The 21,524-nt window shown below is 38.4% G+C and overlaps 1 protein-coding gene across 5 annotated transcripts in view; it reads right to left on the bottom strand.

Moving 5' to 3' along the window:
* Nucleotides 1-21,524, bottom strand: part of LOC148949213 (uncharacterized) — a 175,326-nt gene that overhangs the window by 99,254 nt on the left and 54,548 nt on the right. For all 5 annotated transcript variants that reach the window (XM_089093257.1, XM_089093259.1, XM_089093253.1 and 2 more), the window contains exons 3-4: nucleotides 16,782-16,970; nucleotides 12,521-12,643 (exon numbers count right to left, since the gene is read on the bottom strand). In XM_089093257.1, the coding sequence (XP_088949383.1) occupies nucleotides 12,521-12,643; nucleotides 16,782-16,970 (312 nt within the window). The remainder of the gene's footprint in view (nucleotides 1-12,520; nucleotides 12,644-16,781; nucleotides 16,971-21,524) is intronic.

Below are 21,524 nucleotides of genomic sequence, written 5' to 3'. Positions count from 1 at the left end.
TAAGGACAGTGTGACTTTATACTAACTTTTCTAGTTCAATAGCAGCATATATGGTACAGTCAGAGTAAAATACTTTTGGTATTATTATTTTAAAACATCAGTTATAACTTTTTCCTGTCAAGTCGCTATTCTGGAAAAGCGACTCACTATCTTCTTTTCCAGGTCAATCCAATGATCGACCACGTCGAGTTCGTCACGCTGACATACTGAATGTCTTGGACGCGATCGACTCAGACCTTTCAGAGTTATCGGACCTACCAAACTCAGATGACGAAGGTGAAGATTGGGCGTCAGTAAATCTATCGCAGCCACACGATACGGATGAAGATTCATTATCGGAAGTTGAGGATGATGAGCCGCTCCTCCCCCGCCTCCGAAAAATCGAAAACGCAGACTCGTATGGAAGAATGCGATCTTCTCGAAAGTTATCAACAATGCCGACCCGGCGCCGCCGCCACTTGGTCCCGAGGAGCCTATAGACTACTTCAAAGAATATTTTGATAGTGAATTTTATGAGTTAGCCGCCGAGATGACCAATCTTTATTCTGTACAGAAAACCGGCTCAAGTTTGGGTACAACAGCCTCTGAAATAAGAAGGTTCATAGGTATTCATATAGCGATGAGTGCTTTTAAATTCCCAAGGTATCGCATGTACTGGGGTAGTCGGACTCGGATACCTCTAATAGCAGACGCCATGAACTTCAATAGGTTTTCGCGTCTCCGAAATTTGTTTCATCTGGTAGATATCCTCTCTAAAGACCCGGAGAACACCGATCGCGTATGGAAGGTTCGTCCGGTTATAGACCGGGTCCTGAAAAAGACAGAAAGCATCGTACCTTCTGAGTATGTATCAGTCGACGAGCAAATGGTGCCGTACACCGGTGCATTGGACATAAAACAGTATATCAGGGGAAGCCAACACCGTGGGGCATAAAAATCTTTATGCTTTGTAACAGTAACGGCATCATACTCACTTTTGATGTTTACCAGGGTAAGAAAACTATCCTGACGGAAGAGCAGAAGCAGTTCGGACTGGGACCTGGAATGGTACTAGCTCTTGCTGGTCGCGTCCAGCTTCGCCCGCATACGAAAATATTCTTTGACAACTTTTTTACGAGTATTCCGCTCCTTGAAGAGCTTGAACGGAAAAGTATGTATGGCACCGGCACGATCAGAGCGAATAGAGTTCTTGGCGCAAAGTTGGAATCTGATACGTCTCTGAAAAAGAAAGGAAGGGGGCGTTCCACGAGCTAGTGAGTGGAGAAGTATGTCTGATCAAGTGGATGGACTGTAGATCGGTGATAGTCGCTTCTAACATGATTGGAAGCGGCAACGTAAAAAACGTGATGAAGTGGTGTAAGAAAACGAAGACAGAGGTACAAGTGACGCAGCCGGAAGCTATTGCGGCTTATAACCTGAGTATGGGTGGGGTTGATAAGCTTGACCAGATGGTATCCTACTATAGGACCCTCATTCGATCAAAAAAATGGACTTTGAGACTCGTATTCCATTTGATCGATCTTGCTGTAGTCAACAGTTGGCTTGAATATGTCGAGATTTGCAAGGCACAGAATATGAGACAAAAGAACATTGTCGATTCGTTCACCTTCCGACTCGACATAGCAGAGACTCTCATTATGTCTGAAGACACTCCTAGAAGAAGAGGCCGACCCAGATCTCTTCCTTCAAGCGAAGAGGAGGAGAGTGATGAAGAAGACTCGGTTGCCGAAAATCGTAGGAAACGAAAACTCAAATTTCGTAGGCCCTGCTCCGCCGTGAAGAAAGATTCCTTTGCTCATTGGCCAGAAAAATTTGCCGCCCAAAACAGGTGTAAAAATGCCCCCTGTATCATGAAGACTAGGTTCATGTGTACCAAGTGCAACGTCCCACTTTGCCTGGAAGAATCGCGAAACTGTTTCGCACAGTTTCACAAACCTAAAGAAACGTAAAAGGATCATTGTCAATTCAGTTTCTCGTTTTTTGTACTATATTTGAAGTCTCAGTTTTTCATTGGTTTTATACTGTATTTGAATAAATTTGGTCACACTGTCCTTGCTCAAGTACATGGTGGAAAAGAAAGAAGACGTTCAGAAAAAAATCTGAAAAAATTCCTGGTAAGTACTTATCCATCACATGGTTGACTTTCGCTACTCTCATAATTTTGACCTTCCAGGCTAAAATTCGTGACTGAAAGGGTTAAGAGTTCAATGAGTATAATATCACTGGTATCTTTAAGGACTTGAAGATGAAAAAATTAAATAACGAATTATACTTTAATTATTTTCGCCTCTTGGACTTCAACATTTTAGGAAAACTGATTATGAAAATTATATTAGGTACTTGTACACTAATTGGTACACACCGCTATAGACTGTATCAACGAAACCAGACACAGAACCCGCTAACGGGTATTTGCAATAGAGAAATGGAATGCAAAGCATGATTTTCATTGCGTTTACAATATTTAAACTTTTTTTTTTGGGGGTTTAGGGGGGGAATGGTACCTTGGTTTGGTTAAATTTTTAATATCTGATATGCGTTACCCCCCCCCCCCTAATGTGCAAATATATAGCCCGAATATTTTCTAAACTATTATATATAATCCTATTTTTTTTATTAGCATTAATCAAACTTGACTTCTTTCGTGTGTACCATTTAGTACACAAGTGACGTCTGCCTCCTCCATCCACTTCGGTCCATGGCAAGCGTTTGCACATCGCTCAACCTAATATTTGCCATCGTCAGGAACTCGGACAGGCTGTCAGACCATCGTTTCTTCGGTCGGCCGCAAGGTCGCTTCCAACCGGCTTTGACAGGGTCAAAGTCATGGATCGTTTTCGCAGGTATGTGTGGAGGCATTCGAAGTAGGTGTCCGAACCATCGTAATGTTCGCTCGGCTGCTTGGGTCGAAAACCGAGACTGCTTGGTGAGCTGCAGAAGCTTCTCATTGCTGACGAAGTCGAACCATCGTAGACCTTCGATCCTCCTCAGGCTCTTCGACTGAAAGACATCAATTGCCTTGAGGGTTGCAGCTGAAGCTTGCCACGTCTCAGCTCCATAGAGCACGTTGGCGTTGAAAATCCGACGAGGGCGTTGAAAATCCGCAGCTTCGTTGTGCGACTGATGTTTGATTTTCGCCAGAGGTGACGGTTCAGTCTGCCCATGGCAGAAGACGCTTTGGATATTCTCGCTTGTAGTTCAGAAAGAAGCGAGCCATCTGAAGAAATTATGGAGCCCAGGTAGGTGAACCTTTGGACAACTTTGATGCTAGTGGTGCTATCCAGGCTAACTGAAGGATTGGCAGCAGGAGAGAATGGGTCTATGGCCATAATTTTCGTTTTAGTCCAGTTTATCTGCAGTCCTACTTTTGCAGCCTCTTCTCGTAGGATTCGAAGCGGTTCCAGCAACTGCTCCATGGAGTCCGCCAGAATGGCCAAGTCATCGGCAAAATTAGCATCTGTAATGACACGATCTCCAAACTTGAGACCAAAGCTGAGACGTGAAGTAGTCCTTGTCATAATGTAGTCTATGATGACATTGAAGAACTCTGGGGCCACTGCACATCCTTGGCGCACTCCTGTCGTGATTTGGAAGAAAGGGCTGCGCCGGCCGTTCACTTGAACACAGCTCTCCGTCCCATGGTGTAGAGCTTTGAAGAGTTTGCAGTATTTTTCAGGGAGGCCTGTCGATTCTAGAATCCGCCAAAGAGCTTCTCGGTCCACTGAGTCGAACGCAGCACGGAAGTCGACGAAGGTAAAAAAAAGCTTTTTTTCGGAACTCCGTGGTTTTTTCTATGATTTGTCGGGTCGTAAAAATCTACTCGATGGTTGAACGGTCCGACATGAAACCAGCTTGCTCCGGTCGCCGGAATTTACGAATTGATATTTCGACATCGATCTAGCAGGATCTTTCCCGGGACAGACAGTAGGGTTATTCTACGGTAGTTCGAGCAGTCGCTTCTATAGCCTTTCCTCTTCCATAAAGGGATAATGACACCCTTTGGCCAATCTTCGGGAATTATCTCGGTTTGCCAGATTGTAGAGAACAGGGTGTGGAGAAACAGGAGCATAACAGGACCTGCATATTTTAGCAGCTCCGAACTCAGGCCACAGATACCGGCAGCTTTAGTGTTCTTGAGCCTTTTCACTGCATTTCCAATTTCTGAGGGGCTGAAAGGCTCGTCTGGAGGACCATCTGCTTCGGATCTTGGACTGCCAGGTTGGCTGGAACTATCAGTAGGAGGCATAGACGGGCTAGTGTTGTTCAGGAGTGAGCAGAAGTGGTCCTTCCACCGCTCGAGACAAGAGCCCTCATCAGAGAGAAGTGTTCCATCCCTGGAAAAGACGGGTCCCAGTGCTGGTGTTTTATTTTCTTTGAGATCACGGATGTGGTTGAACAGGCTACTCATGTTTTTCTTTTTTGCTGCTAGTTTGATTTCATTGGATTTCCTTGCTACAAGTTGAGCTAGGTCCCGGTGAACAAGTCTGTCCCACGCTTCTTTGAGCCTTCGATAGGTGGCCATGTCCCCAAAAAGTCTTGCCCTCCACCTTTGCTCTATGATCTGCAATGTTTCGTCAGTTAGCCACGATTTCTTCGGGAAACTTCGCTTGCCAAGCACCAGCTGTACTGCTTCGCTGGTCTGCGATTTAAAATACTTCCAGGCGTCTTCGCTGCTGTTGAGTGTACCAAGGAGCTCAAAGCGATTTGATATCTCAACACTATACTTCTGGCGAGTATATGGCTCCTTTAGTTTCCCAATATCCGCTGCTACTGGTTTTCTTTCCAATCGCTGTACATGAAGGCGAAGCTGGACATCAGCACACACAAGCCTGTGATCTGCATTTCTGAGCTCTGCTGATCTATAAGTTCTGCAGTTCTTCAGCGATGATCTCCAGCGTTTAGAAATAATGACGTAGTCAATCATCTTCTTTGTGCGACCGTCGTTACTATACCACGTGTACTGGTGGATAGTCTTACGTTGAAAGTAGGTGTTTGCGATCACAAGTTCATGGGATCGGCAAAGTTCGAGTAGGCGAAGGCCGTTATCGTTCAGTGGGTCGGGGGATACAGGTCCAATTGTGCCACGCCAAACACCCATATCATCTCGCACTGTGGCATTGAAGTCACCGAGAAGAACAGTGACATCGTAGGGAGAAACTGTTGACAGATATCTGGACAGAGCAGAGTAGAACTCTTCCTTGGTTACGTCGTCGGAATCGTTGGTCGGGGCATAGCATACGAAAATTGTCATCTTGCCATGCTTGTGCCAAACAACGCCAAGCAGCTCTTTCATAATTCCCGAAAATGTGATTTTCCTAAAAACTCTTACTTCTAAGACGAACATAAGAATCATTCAGGGCCGTATCCAGGTTTTTTGGGGTGGGGGGTTGCAAGAGAATTGTTTTCAGGGGGGGGGGGTCAAAAACAACTTTAAAAAACGCATCAAAAAACTATTTATATTCATTTTTGATATGTTTTTTTTTACAAGTCGGACAAACATTTCGGAGGGGGTACTTGTCTAGAATCCAGTCGTCACGCGAGAAAGACCGCATCGAGAAAGACCGATATGATTCGATACGCATCAAAAAACTATTTATATTCATTTTTTTTTTTTACAAGTCGGACAAACATTTCGGAGGGGGCGGGGGGATTAAAACCCCCTAAATCCCCCCTGGATACGGTCTTGGACGCATTTATTATTTATTCCTAAATAAGCTTTGAATTTGAGCAAAAAAATTTTTGTCACTGGAAAATTGTTTTTTTTTGGAATTCGATTTTAATTTTCATTTACTAAAATAACTGGGAAGGGATTATTCAAGAGGGGAATTTCAGCTTCCGAGTAAGAATTTTTGACCCCAGATATTTCAATTGTGTATTTGTTTATGCTTCCAAGGCCTATCCGTTCTGGCCACAGTTTATAGAATTAGCAGTATGATCATTCCCTATCTCAACCCGGACCGAGGTGCGAGTGCTCCAGAGAATGTATAAACCGGTATATACATAAGCGGCATTAGGTCTTTTCAGGGGTGAACAAGTCAGATTTCTCTTGGACGCGAAACTTGGCTTCAACGTTGGAACACTAAATTTTGAAGAAACCAATTTTAAATTAATTTATTCCAATACATATATGGAAATCGGTAATTAGTAGTGCAATATTATTATTAGATGTTTTTAGGAATTAAAAATAGGTTTCGAAGTCTCAAGTTGGTTTCAAAGGCTTTTTGAGTAAGTTTCTGCCAAAATACGTGTTCCAGGGTAATTGGACCGCTGATGGCAGATCAAATGAGAGGAGCTGTTTGTACGCGCCGATATAAATAAATAAATATATATATATATATATATATATATATATATATATATATATATATATATATATATATACTACGAAGTTTTTACGAAAAAGAAAGTTTTTTTTAAAGAAAAGTAAAGGCCATATTAAACTTAAGATCAGTAGAAATAGAAGCCTACAATAACTCAAACTCAAGAAATTCATTTTATTTATTTTCTGGTAAACAAACTGGAAGAATATTCAATAATAGGAGCTTTACTAGCGTAAAGCCCCGTAAAATTTTGGATCCGCCACTAAAATGTGTGATATCCTTCAATTTTCTGAAAATTCCCAAAGAATTTTACGAAAAACACTTCTTAACAGACGTTTGGTGTTTTCTTGGATAGTGCTATTGTGGCAACTTTTACCACAGCAACCAATAATTAGAACCCAAGTTCTAAAATTGGTCTCAATCAGGAACCCTTATCGCTATCTAAGTTCACAGAGTGCAAAGATTTTCAAACAGAGGTGTTTATTCTTTAAAGTTCAGGAAAGGTCTGCCCATTTCATACGAAAACATTGATTGAAAACGAAACTAGTCTTATCTAGGCTCTCCGCCAAAACAGGTAACTAGACTATTCAAATATCACAGGAACTACAATCTGAGAAAATAAATATTACGACGTGAAAAAAAAAATGATAAACTATCCAGTTGCAGATCCAGAGGGGGGCGAGGGTTACCCCCCTAAAGTAGTATAATTTACCTAATTAACGCAAGTTTGCATTAAATAAACTTGCTCCTAACGTAAGCTTGTCGGATCAACCTATTTTGCGCCCCCCCCCCCTAAAAAAATCCTGGATCCGCCCCTGAAACCATCACACCTATTCCACCAGTTATTAGAAGAAGAAAAAAAATTCCTTATTTTCAAAAATTTCATCAGCCCCCGCCCCCTTTTTTATAAAATCCTATATAGGCCAATCAGTTGAGTCCACAGTATATAAATAATAGATTAAGTCATAAATTGTATATAAATTAAGTCATAACTGTGAGATGTGACACTTGCAAACCACTTGGCTGGCTCACCAAGTTTTGTTCTGCTTTCGCAATTACGAATAATGCACTTTGTAACCATTTCTCATTGATTGTCGAAAACACACTAACCCGCTAATGCAGAAATAAGTGGGAGAAGTTTTTTGTTCGCACCGAGAATGAAGAGCCGGAAATCATCTGCGGTAAACTTACTGGATAATTATATAAACTGTGGTTCTGGCAACAACTAAGTCCCATTTTCAGTGCCTTATGCCACTTTACGATAACTTGTCGAAATAAACTTAAGCTAAGCACGTTGATGTAAACATTAGCTTTTAAATGAGCTCTTAAACAGTTCTCTAAGACGTTTCAGTGGCCCGCTAGTCCTGGAGAAACAAAAGGATAAGAGACATCTGCGTTTCCAACTCTTTCGAAATTCTCGAAAAATTGTTTTCGTAACTAACTTTTACTTTTAAGATAAATAGCAGGTGTTATTCCTGTGTAAAATTTAAATGTTTTTTTTTTTTTTCATTACGCGTTTTTTTTATTAAAACACGTTTCCGGTATTCGCTACTCAGGGCCCGGGAGGAGTATGCAAGATGAAGGATTGTACACTTCTATTTAAGGTTTTTCAACCGTAGAGATTATAATGTTACCCTTGTTATGCTTCCTTGACTTTCAGCTCCAGAAAATAGCACCAAAGTATCATTTTAGGTGTCAAATGGTATTCTAAGATTGCTTTCTAAAGATGATTTCCCATAAGGCAAGTGGATATGACCAAGAGCCTTTAAATGAGGAATCAAACATCTTTCTAGGATCTTACGTTAGCCTTCTAAAACTGGCGGAAAAATGAACCCGTGCGAAAGAACAATTTTCCTCGTTTTTCAAGCAAAGGACCTCATAACCACCAGTCGCAAGTTTTCAGCCCTATTGATTCCAAAAGTACACTTTTCATTTTGTTCCACAACCATGTCTGAGAGGTTTCAAGCTCCTTTTCCAAAATCCCCGAAATTTTTTCCCACAGCAAATTTTTACTATTATGGTGAACCCTATACAACAGTTATTATTCCAGAATCACTTTTAAATAAAGAATTTTTCTCAGTAGACAGTTTTTGCTGCAACTACGTTATTGGGAACTTCATTTAATTGTATAGTTTAAATGGAAGAGTTGTATGATTTATGTTCTTTGTCAGGGTTATTAAGTGTTTTCTCTTATTTTTCTTTATTACATTCCTCTTACTGTATTCCATTTTGTATAGAGGGTAGAAATAAATCATTATTACTGTACATGAAAATAAAGTTATAAATGATTTTTCCTGATTTTTTTTTTTTTTATGGATTCAGTCCAATTTTGGATTCTGAACGATTCATATGCATAAGATTAACGCTCTAAAGGTGTCACCACGCGTCACCAAACAAACCCTCGGAAAACAAGATTTAAGTAAAAACCGGTTCTAGGTGGTTGTGCATTATGCAGTGTCGGCAGGGTCGCAAATATATACCAGATGAATGCTCAAGAATGCAACAATAATGTACGGGTAGTCAAAAAAATATTCACGGGTGTTGGCAACCATAGATTCATCACCTGAATAGATACCGGATAATATAGAAAAAAGATTGGGTACTATCCCATTATCCGGGCCTCTCTAAAAAGTCAAGTTTGGTTAATGCTAATGAAATAAAATAGGATGAATATATAATATGTTATAAAAAAATTTGGGCTATATATTTGCACATTAGGGAGGGGGTGGGGGTAAACCATTGCATATATTAAATACATAACCTAACCTAGGTACCTTTCCCCTCCCTAAAATCCAAAAAATCACAGTTTAATATCGTACACGCAATGGAAACCTTGCTATCATTGCCTGCTCCATAACAGTTATGACGTCAAAAACGGGTTTTATCATTGCCTAGTCTAGAGTGATTAAGCCGATAGGTCCGCATAATGGGATAGAACCAAGGATTGCAATACGCGACCAGTTAAAGCGGAAGCAAGAAAAGATGACACTCAATGATAAATAGAGATGGCGACCAAAATAACCAGTTTTGCCTTGTCCAAACACCTTGAGAAGCCATTGCTGGCACCATGGAGGAAAAGCGGCAGGAATAAATTAGCATAAATTAATGCAGCTGCGGGTACAACAGTATTAAAGCTAACAAACTTATTTACAAGGGTTTGCAAAATTATAATCATTCAGTGGCTCTAAACTTAAGCGTAAGCATAATTTTTTTTGTGGTTATATTCTACAAAATTTGGCTGCAAAACAAACGAAAAGTTACAAATTACGCCCACTCGCAAGGGTGGATCCAGGATTTTTTTTCGGGGGGGTACAAATTTTTGACTCAGTTTTCGACTAATTTTACTGATTTTTACCTAGGTTTTACTAATTTTTGACTTATTTTCGACTCGGTAAAAAATTTAGGGGGGGGGGGGGGGTTAAAATCGGGTAACCACTAAAGGAACCCCTCCCCCTGGATACGGCCTTGCCCACTCGAAAAACTTAGCATCCATCTTCAAAGGATGTACACAATAATGGCCAAACTTATAACTCATACGCCAAGTTATAACTCTTCAACAAATGATAGCCTTCAAGATGAGCGACCTTCAAGGTCATCTTTAGAATTTGTTTGGATCATTTTAACAAATCTCTTGGAAATGGCGATAACACAGGATAGCTAACGGTATTAATTAACCTAATTATTAAATTGAGCATATAGGGTTGCCATCCGCAAGGGCCTATTCAGGAATTTTATTCGGGGGGGGGGGGGGGTAAACGTTAAGAGGGGGTTCAAATTTTTTTTTACAAAAGGCTTCAAAAAACAGTGATACTTGTTATGGGTTGACTTCTGGCGAGAATTGTATTGAAGATCAGATAGGCATTTTACCGGGTAATGGCCTAGACGCTGTAATAAACAAATGGTATCTCACTCCGGGAAATATATTTAAACTTTAGTTTTTGGGGTTTAAGGCACTGTATAAAGATAATTAGCAGTAAGTTCACCGCAGATGACTTCTGGCTCTTCATTCTCGGTGCGAACAAACAGCTCCTCCCACATACTCTTTCATTAGCGCGTACAAACAGCTCCTCACATTTGATCTGCCATCAGCGGTCCAACTACCCTGGAACACGTATTTTGGCAGAAAGTTTCTCAAAATGCCTGTGCAACCAACTCGAGACTTCGAAACCTACTTGTAATTCCTAAAAACGTCTAATAATAACATTGTTCAACTAATCACCGTTTTTCATATATGTATTGGAATAAATTAATTTAAAATTAGTTTCTTTAAAATTTAGTGTTCCAACGTTGAAGCCAAATTTCGCGTTCAAGAGAAATCTGACTTGTCTAGTCGTGAAAAGATCTAATGTCGCTTATGTTTTTACGTTCTCCGGAGCACTCGCACCTCGGTCCGGGTTTTTATAATGGGTGAGATAGGGGACGATCATACCGTCTAATATTTATATACTGTGGTTTAAGGGGACTAAAAGGTACCTGCGTTGTGTTGATTAGGTTAGGTTACGTATTTAATATATGCTGTACTTAACCCCACTCCCTAATGTGCAAATATATAGCCCAAATTTGTTTCTGAACAATTCTATTTTCATCCTATTTTGTTTTATTTCATTAGCATTAACGAAACTTCACTTATTGCGTGACTACTGGATTCTACAGAAGTACCAAAGTAGTTTATACAGATTTTTGCTACTTTTTTACGGGTCGGAAAAATATTTCACCTCTCATAGATACGGTCTTGGCTATCCGTACGAGATATATCAGGACCACCATCGTTATGGGTATTTTTCCCGGACAAGACCCATTGTACCGATTACTGTTACGAGCTTGGCTCAAGTACTGAAGTAACCGGACTATGGAAAGAGGATTTTGGTCAGCCCAGTGGACTAACGAAAGAAATCGACTGGAGCCAGGGCCTGGGAAATCAATCTTTCAGTGCGAGTCCAAATACAAGATTACTTGTATAAAGTTTTACAGAGTTTATAAATACGTCTTCCTGAAAAATGTGAGATCTTTAAAAAAATAAGGTGAATCAACTGTTTCTAACACAATAGGTTCCATGTAATGGCGTTGCAAAAAAAACTGACCCCTTTCATCGTAGTGTTAGTAAAAAGTAATTCCATGCAAGGGCGTATCCAGGATTTTTGCTCGGAGGGGATATTTTTCTGGGGGGTGTTTTACGCAATAACTTGAAAAACTTCAGAAAAATTCGTTTATCAGCATTTTTGTCACGTTTTTACGAATCGGACAAGAAAATCGCAGGGGGGGTCAAACACGGTACCCCTCCCCCCTGGTTAAGCCTTGATTTTATGTAAGTTTTTTCAAAATGATTTGTTTTAGTTCATTTCAATACCCCCCCCCCCTTCGTAGTGTTGTCATGAGGTCCAAACTAGATTCAAACACCCTTGAAACAACAAGTTTTTCAACTGAAAGTAAGGAGCAACATAAAACCTTAAAACGAACTGAAGTTATTACGTATATGAAAGGGGTTGCCTCCTCCTCGAGACATTGCTATTTAAGCTATAAATTTGACTTCTTGTTCTAATTCTTTAAGAACGATTCCTGAAACACAATGGCCGTTTAATTAGAACATTAAGCTTTATTTTAAAATTCTATTTAAAAAGAACTTTAGCGTAAAGAGCGAGGTCTTGAGGAGGAGGAGGAGGCAACTCCTTTCATATACGTATTAATTTCAGTTCGTTTTAAGGCCTGATGTTGCTTTTACTTTCAGTTGAAAAGCTTATTGTTTCTCATAGAACACGGACTCTTTAGTAAGTAAGCTATCCATGCTTACTGAGATTGAATGTGAGACACGGTGCACTCTTCCGATTGTAGCAGTTCAATTCATAACGTACTATGAGCTATTTTGTCATATTTAGATATTTTCGTAGACACTGGTATGTCAACCCGAATTTCTAATGTTTTTTTTTGGGGGGGGGGGGGGTCAATATACTTAAAAGATATAACACCCATGTGCGGTAGATGTCTCCGTTCTAAATTGAAATTTTGCGATGTTTTTTTTTTATTGGGTACGCAGTTAGCTCCGGCTTGGTTGTCAGCGAATAGTCAGTTGGCGTTTGATTAGATATTTTTTTTTTTTTTTTTAGTAAGTTCTTAGCACTTTGATGAGTGAGAGAACGACCCTAATCTCGATAGTCGCTGGAAAACATTTTTAATCGCAAACAAACGGGTTAATTCTTGCTTACCTGTATAGGCTGATTTACACCGTGTTGAAGAACGCCACTGGGCATAAGAATTGGTTGTCCCTGGGTATTGTAGAGTTGCTGGATGTATGAACCACCACCCATAGGCTGCTGGATTACTTGCAACTTAAATTAAATAAACAATTAATTAGATGTTTGTGTATTTGGAAAATAGTTCGACTTTTTTTTACAGTTAAAAAAAGTTTGGAAGAATAGGAAGATAAGTCTGTAAACTTCTAATATTAGAAGCTACAGTGATGACAGTAGTCAAATACGACTCTGAAGCATGGGCGCTCCGAAAAGCGGACGAAGATTTGCTAGATGCTTTTCAGAGAAATTGCTTAAGGATTGTTCTAGGGACGTGGCTGACTGACCGTGTTTCAAACAATCTCACAAACAATAGGCTTTGCAAAATATGTGGTTCAATACCACTATCTAGGGCTATAATGAAAGAAAGGTTGAGGTGGCTGGGGCACGTTGTGTGGATGAAGGATGACAGACTGCCGAAGATTGTTCTTTTCGGCCAACCGTCTAGGGCTAAACGGAAAGCAGATCGTCCTCGTCTGGGGTGGACGGACGTCATAAGGAAAGATTTAAAGCACATGGGAAATCCGTGGGAGTGCGCAAAAAGGGAAGCACTGAATATATTGGGATAGAGGAGGAGCGTGCTTAGCTGTGCTTGTCTCAGGCTGCTTCGTGTTGCGGTGAGTTGTTAGTAGTAGCAGTAGTAGTTGCTTAATTATAATAAGTAAAACGATTGAATGTTTACAGCGAACATTCATTGAATCTTCATGTCGTCTAGCCAGTGACATCAATTGAGGGAAGGTGAGTATTTGCCCTCGTTACAAAGATTTTGTTCCCTCCCTATATTTTGAAAATGACTTTATTGGGCGTTTTCATTTAAAAAACGGCATTTTTTTCTGAAAATTTTATTGAAAAATTTAAAAAATTGAACCCAACAAGTTTCCAAAAAAAAAAAAAAAATACATAGGTATCCCCTCCCTACAGTCCCGTGAATTGACACCACTGCGTCTCCTAAAAAAGGCCAGAAAAAACTTTCGGTGAAACTAAAAATACTTTCCTGATCCTTTCAAACCTTTCGTTGAAATGAAAGCCAAATTATTTTTCCCGGTACTTTCCGATTATATGGGCATTTCTAAAAAGTCAAGTTTGGTTTATGTTAATAAAATAAAATATGATAAATATATAATAGTTTGTAAACAAATTTGGGCTACATATTTGCACATTAGGGGGTGGGGGGTTGTGGAGGTTAAAGCATAGCATATATTAAATACGTAACCTAACCTAACCTGGGTACCTTTCCCCCCCCCTAAACTCTAAAAAACAACAGCTTAAATATCGTAGCCTAAACGTAGTAAAAACCACGCTATCATTGTATCTATAGCAGTTAACCCATCAAAAACGAGTTTATCGTGACTCGTTTCCTTGTAAATGCCCATATAATGGGAAAGTACCTTTTTTCCAATTTTACATTTTCCAACTTGAAATCTGGAGAAGGTAAACAGCGAAACCGCAGGATGACGACCCCTACCCCCAAATTGCACTTCCTGACTGAAGGGCCATGAAAAGGATATCATCACCGCTGGTTCGGACCGCACCCTTTACCTTTTTATCTATGTGTACCGACTACAACTGGGTGATTCTTATTATTAAGTGATGCATTATGGTGACAATTTTGCTCCAACGTCATTTTCTTTTCCCCAAAACAGGTAACAAACCTGTTGTTTTTGTACTCAAAACAGGTTTGTTACCTGTTTGTTACAGGTTTGTTACAACAGCGTGCTGTTGTTTTTATTACTGCTACTCGCCTCATACAAACAAGAGATATCGATTATCACAAATTATACTTCATCCCATCCGCTTATAGAACTATCGCTCTCTTTGCAGACAAATATTAGATAAGAAGACAATGAGAGGCAATTTTCAAACATTCCAAATTTATAGAACACAATATGCGTTCGATCTTTCTCCAATCCAAAAATCAGATAAAGGCCCACCGTTTCCTTAAATTCTCTCTCCCCTGATTAGTTTCCAAGGATGTCCTAATGTTCCCAAAGAGATAAACACAGAAAATTGAATGTATTCATTCGCCTTAAAAGAGAAAACTGCAGGTTCTTTCTATCGAAGTACACCTCCATACCGGGGGAGGGGGCAGAGAACGAATAACTCATCCGCTGAAGCTGAATTAGGGGGTCCCATTTTCCCATTTGAGTAATGGGAAATATGAAATATGATAACAATATTGTTCGTGCAGTAAAATTTCACTTTTTAATCTTTTGCAAACTAATACTCCAATTTTTCTGTTTTTTTTTTTCAATGAGCTTCTCCTTTCCAATTTTTGACATGGGACTTTTTTTTCAATTTTTTAGTTTATATGCAGTAAAATTGTGCTTTTTCATCTTTTGCAAACTAAAACTTAATTTTTTCTCTTTCTGTCCTAATGTTCCCAAAGAGATAAACAGAAAATTGAATGCATTCATTCGCCTTAAAGGAGAAAACTGCAGGTTCTTTCTATTGAAGTACACCTCCATACAGGGGGGGGGGGGCAGAGAAGGAATAACTCATCAGCTGAAGCTGAATTAGGGGGTCTCATTTCCCCATTTGAGTAATTACTAATGGTAATTGAACACTTTAAACGTGGAAATAAAATACTGATCCTCAAGAAATCTCGGGGATTAAATGGGGGCTTTTCATAAATGAGGCAAAAAGAGGACAATCTGATTAGGTCCATTTTTAATTTATAATTTTTTATGTCAAAGGATTTGATTGGCTTTCAACTCCACAATATAAATTTATTGCCTGAAAATAAGGATTAATACTAAAAATCATGTTTACCATTGGCTAATATAATCTTTTCAGAGGCCAACTCGACACAGTCAAATCTAAATTTAAAGAGAATATACTTCATAGCCAAGAGCAGAAGCAAACAGCAAAAAACTAGACGTTTTTTCATGGAAATTGATTGGCGCGTTAAGATAAAAACAAAAAAACAAAAAAAAAACAATTAATTTCATTTTTATCTTTCTCCGTTAATTGTCCTGGCCAGATAAGCTTCTGGACGGTCCAACTGCATTACAATTTAACTAATGGCGACATTTTTAGTACATCATCTATAAATTAGGGACCCCCCGTTGGCTTGATGTTCCTTGAATCCGCCAGGCATCCCCCTCCTTAATCCACTCCTCTCTGAGATTGGTCTGAAGACCTCCAAGGAAATTTTATAGACAAAAAAATAATAGTCTCGTCCTTTCCTGTTGAAAATCCATCGAGGGGGTGCCCGCTTTCCACCACATGGTGTAGAGCTCAGAAATTCATGTGTACCGCACAGTTCTGCCAGGCTTGCCACGCGCCACCTGGCTTACATGCCACCTGAAAGTGGGCACTCCTTCGGGATTAATCAAAATATAAAAGTATATTTCGAAAACTGGAGACAAAAGACAAATATAACAAATGAAAAAATCTCAAACACATTTTCACATTTGTTCCATTAATCACAATATTAGTGTAACAATGTGCCAAAAAGAGCGATAAGAACTTTTATATATATATATATATATATATATATATATATATATATATATATATATATATATATATATATATATATATATATATATATATATATATATATATATATATATATATATATATATATATATATATATATATATATATATATATATATAGAAAAAGGAATTGAAAAAAGAAAAGAGGCACCAATTTAACAGAGCTCTAATAGTTACTTCAGACACAAATGGGAATAGGCACGCACACAAGATTTTTTCAAGGGAGAGGGATGACAAAAAAAAAAAAATCTTGTTTGATAATTTGACTTAGATGTACCCAAAAATCCAGGGTAATATAGGATCTCAGGGAGATGCAGGCCCCGAGGTCACCCTCTGCGGACGTCCCTGTATAGGATCCATATATGGGTTTCCTTGAAAGGCGAAAGGATTTTCAAATTTCAAAGGATTTTCTGGATCAAAGCTCATTTTGAGCGTTGTTTTTATTGAAGCTTGAGACTTAAAGTAAAAAAACATCTGAATAATTTTTATGTTGACTCTTGAAAATAATAGCCAAATAGATGTATTGAGCATCCATGTTTTTACAAATTTAAAATATTTGCCAAGAAAACACTATCTTTTTTTGTTGCCAATTTATCGTTCACACGCTAGGACTTAAAAGACTCAGGGAGAGCAGTTAAACATTTAACAAAACAAAAGAGCAGAAACACGTAAGATACCTGTGGCATAGCTGGTAAGGCAGAAGAAGAAATATTAGAATGTTGTACAGATTGCCCTGTTTGACTATGCTGCAAGCTAATGCTTGTCATATTTAATCCCCCAACATTGGCCATTGAAGTGGCAACATTCGGACCAGAAACACCGACCTGTCCGGACTGGGCACTTCCAGATGCTTGTTGAAATACGAACTGTAAATAAAGGCAAAATTATTAAACGTTCTCAAAAGTAGTAGATTAATTCTCTCGAGCATCAATAACCGAGGCTACTACAACTAACAACTCACCGCCAGATCACCTGCCAGATTATCTACCTCCCCCATCAGCATAAATTGACCCTCAATATGCTATTAGACACTTTGCTGAAGAATTATAAATGATGTTGGCTTGAATACCAAGGCCAATGAAAAGCTACTATCCCGCCAAACAGCTTCAGAAAATGTAGCTTTTCTTTGAAGGTGTAGTTGTCTTTGGGAACCAACAGATTTTACGAACAAAAATTGTTGTCAAATTTAACTAACTAGATGTGCTACTTTATTTCCACGGTTCGACTGACAACACTGACGAAAATATGGTACTGCCCTAAAAACATCATGGTTTTGAAATAAACAAGAGAAAATTCTAAGAAAATCGCAGTTTTCACACAAGATGACTTCACGAGGCAAAAATATTTTGCTTTTATGTCCCTGGTCCTTTAACACCATGTATTTATTAGAATTAACTAGTTTTTTTTTCAAAATATACGTATGATCCCTCCCTCTTCATAACCAATGAAAATTAGGTAAGAATGTCAATAAAATACTAACATATTTTCCCAATGCAAATTCCAGCAGAACCCATAATATCCCTAAATCCCTAATATCCCTAATATCCATAGACCCCATAATAAACTACTAAGCAATGAGTTTTCGTGGTTTTCCTATTCGTTTTTAACCAATAAAAAGTACTTAAAAAGACTAATAAAAAGACAATTAAAAATTCACTTAAAGTAAATTATGGTAAATTTACCCATGGTAAACCAATGATAAATCATTTCTGATTTGTTAATATTTGCCAATTCCATGTTATCCTCTTAAATGTTCGGATCATAAAACTTCAAATTATAGAACCATGACAAAATACGCATAATTTTTGCTGAGGGTGGAAGAATACAAACCCTAGCAAAGCGTTTTATAGTCTCCCCATTTCTGTCGTCTTTCAAGATTCTGTCAAGTGTATTTCTTAATCAAAATCACTTACCAGTTAATAGAGCTGGGACTCAGACACCTCATTTAGATTTCTTTATTTGTTCCTCTTTCGCAAAGCGATTTCTTAAATTCTTTCTTGAGAGAGGGCATTCAGTACATGGCAGCAGTGGTATAAGAACAAGGGTCGCCCCCACCCCTTCTAAAAGCTATGCAACATTCTTTCCCATATAGGGGTAATTTTTACAACAGGATGACACCTTGAGATATATGAACTTTTTTAATCAGAAGTTTAATTTGTACATAGAATTAAACAGCTTTTTTATTTTTGTCTGGGGATGGGGGGGGAGGGGGGGGGTAGAAACAACATAATCCTTTTCGTTCAAGATAGGAAAATATAGACTATAGCATGGCGTTTTATAGTCTCTGGTTTCTTCCATCTTTCTTAGATCTTTAGAAGATTATTTCTTACTCGAGCTCTCTCTCCAGTTTTTGTCAATAAATGGAGCTTGGACTAAGATTTATTTATGTTTTCATATACGAGATGTATATTTTTCAAATGGATTTCTCATCAGTTAAACTTGTACGATATTTTAAAAATTGATGATCACATTTTTGCAAAATTCAATGACTTCTGTTTTGTTTTTACTATCTTGAACACATATAAAAAAAAGCGATTCTACAGTTCTACTTATGTCATGGACCTTATTATGTCACAGACCCTTTCAAAAGTCTGTTCAAAGCCAAGTTTTAGGTAGATCACAAATGACGGTACTTCAGAATGAAGGATCTTAGCAGCAATTATTTTGGAAATGCAGTTCCCATTGCCAGGGTAAGTGACCTAAGACAATAGAAGTATTTTTGCCCTATATGAAATTAAATTAAGAAAACAAGTTTTTTCAACTGAAAGTAAGGAGCAATATTAGATCTTAAAATGAACAGAAATTATTACGTATATGAGGGGGGTCACCCTGTTGTCAATACCTGGCTCTTTACGCTGAAGTTCGAATTTTGTCCCAATTCATTAAGAATGACTCCTAAATCACAAAGGTCATTTAATTAGAATGAATAGCCCTTTTAAAAGTATTAAATAAGACTTTAGCGTAAAGAGTGAGCTATTGCAAAGGGCGTGACCCCCCTCATATACGTCATAATTTATGTTCGTTTAAATTTTAATGTTGCTCCTTACTTTCAGTTGAATTTTTTTTTTTATTTAGTTTCTGATCGGTTTTTGAATAATGCTGGGAAATCCGCCCCCCCCATGAAAAGTCCCCTTTCCCCATACAAAATTCCTCCATGGAAATATACTCCCACGTAACCCCCCACCCCTCCATACCAGAAAAGTCCCCCCTGAAAGCGTCTGTATATTTCCCAATAACCAATAGTATATGTAAATAATGAGCGAAGTTCATAACTTGCAGCCGGTCCTCTGCGGACTGTAGGGGGTTAAGTCATCCTCAAAGACATAATTATGACATTTTTCGACTACGCTGAACAAAATTATAATCTCAAAATTTTGATCGGGTAACTTGGGGGGGGGGGGGCTAGCTGCTATCCAATAAACTTGGTCACTTAAAAAGGGGCACTAGAGCTTTTGATTTCCGTTCAAATGAACCCTCTTCCGATCTCATATGATCACTGCTTTGATATGATCACCCCTGGGAAGAAAAAAAAAACAAAAACAAAAAAAAACAAGCAAACAAACAAACAAATAAACACGCATCGGTGATCTTTCTTCTGGCAAAAAATACAAAATTCCACATTTTCGTACATAGGAGCTTGAAACCTCTACAGTAAGGTTCTCTGGTATGCTGGATCTGATGGAGCGGTTTTCATCAAGATCACTTGATGTTTCGTGGGTGTTTCCGCCCTTTTTCAAAAAATTGGGCAAATTTTCTCAGGCTCGTAACTTTTGATAGGTACCATTAAATTGGACGAATTTTACATATTTTGAGTAAACATATAAATTTGGATTCTTTTGATGTATCTGTTGTTATCAAGACTCTGTTTCTTAGAGTTTCGGTTACTATTGAGCCGCATCTCTCTTTACTTATAGTTCGTTACCATGAACGGTTTGAAAGAGGTCAAGAGATATCCCCATTTAGAAGAAAAAATGCAAATTTTCACCATACTCATAAAAAAGGTCTTTTACTCGCAAAACAAGAAGAGTTTTTTTAAGCTTTGCCCAGAGGTGTCAATTTGAAAGGGGCCAGGGAGTATTTAACTTCTCCCAAGATTTTAAGTTGGCAGGAAGTCAACAATGGGACATTCAAATGTAAAAGATTTTGAACAACATTTTAAACTTCAAAACAAGTATAAACACACAATACAAACAATTATAAAACACAAAATTTTCTCAAGCTTAATCTTTAAATGAAGTAATTCGCGATTTCTATTCTTATTCTTTGAATTTGTTTTTCAAATTCAAACTCAAAATCCATCAGCTTTTTTTTCTAATACGTCTTTGATCTGTTGGAGAATTTCACGAAAACTTGCTAGAGAAGATTTTGCTATCTCGCTAAAAAGTTATTCTTTGTAGAGTTGTCATAAACAGTTTTTGTTAGGATGACAAAAGCACACGCATAATCTTGGAAGTGTCAAAATTTATGCCTTATTAAAACAAAGCAAATAATTTTCCAAACTTCGATGGCCGTGCATTCCGCTGTTGCTATGCGTTTTGCTTAATGTACACGGGAAAGAGCGCGAACTCCCAACTCACTTTTACGTTGAATAAAAGTCCTTGCGCTGAATAAAAACTGACAGCATAGTAAAAAATGTTCAAATATTGGTTTAAAGTAATTCATTCTACATAAGCCCAATCGTTTCTAAGTCCTTAGAACTTAATTCCTTCGCAAGATTGGAATATATATGCTTTCAAATTTTGACCATAATGTCACTTGCTATTGTTGTAGAACAAATGGACTGTATTGACTTTGTTGAATTTGCAAACCCAACTTTAGTTCTCCTCTGTTAATCCCTTGTCTATTGGACAGAAGCGAGTTTATTTTTCATATAGGAGGAGAATCAAACCCTCCTCTTAAAGCGGCGTTCAAAGACAAGTCCAGGAAGACTTCTACGTCTAGATATGTAGGCTATATCAGGTCATGCACTTGTTTAAGCATAAAGTTCAGCCATACATACACGTAAACGTCATTTTTAAGCGCAGAAGATATATATAGCGGAAAAGAGGCTTCCTGATTGGTAGAATTTTACATCCTAGAAACAGAGTTCTAGACTCTACACCATGATGCTTAGCCGTAGCTTGTGGCAGTCAAGCACCAAAGTTTACATGTGAACAGGAACTGTCTGGACATTTATATGTGGTCGAGACACATGAGTCTAATTAGACATGCATCTGAATGCCGCTTAACTAAATCTTTGTCTTGCGGTTACTGATAAAATTGAATCTGCAAAACCTAAAGGAACCTTTTAATTTTCTTGATCTTCTATCACATCTGAATTTCCAATAATTCATTTCTTCCTTAAAAGCTGCTTATTAAATTCTTAAATGGAATCTTGCTTTCTCTCCGGTCTTCGAATTCATAGAAATCCATAGCTATAT

Source organism: Artemia sp. Qi Xiang Cuo, chromosome 8 (genome assembly GCF_049724085.1).
Source record: "Artemia sp. Qi Xiang Cuo chromosome 8, ASM4972408v1, whole genome shotgun sequence".
NCBI lineage: Eukaryota > Metazoa > Arthropoda > Branchiopoda > Anostraca > Artemiidae > Artemia > Artemia sp. Qi Xiang Cuo.
This window is presented reverse-complemented; position numbering and strand designations above follow the sequence as displayed.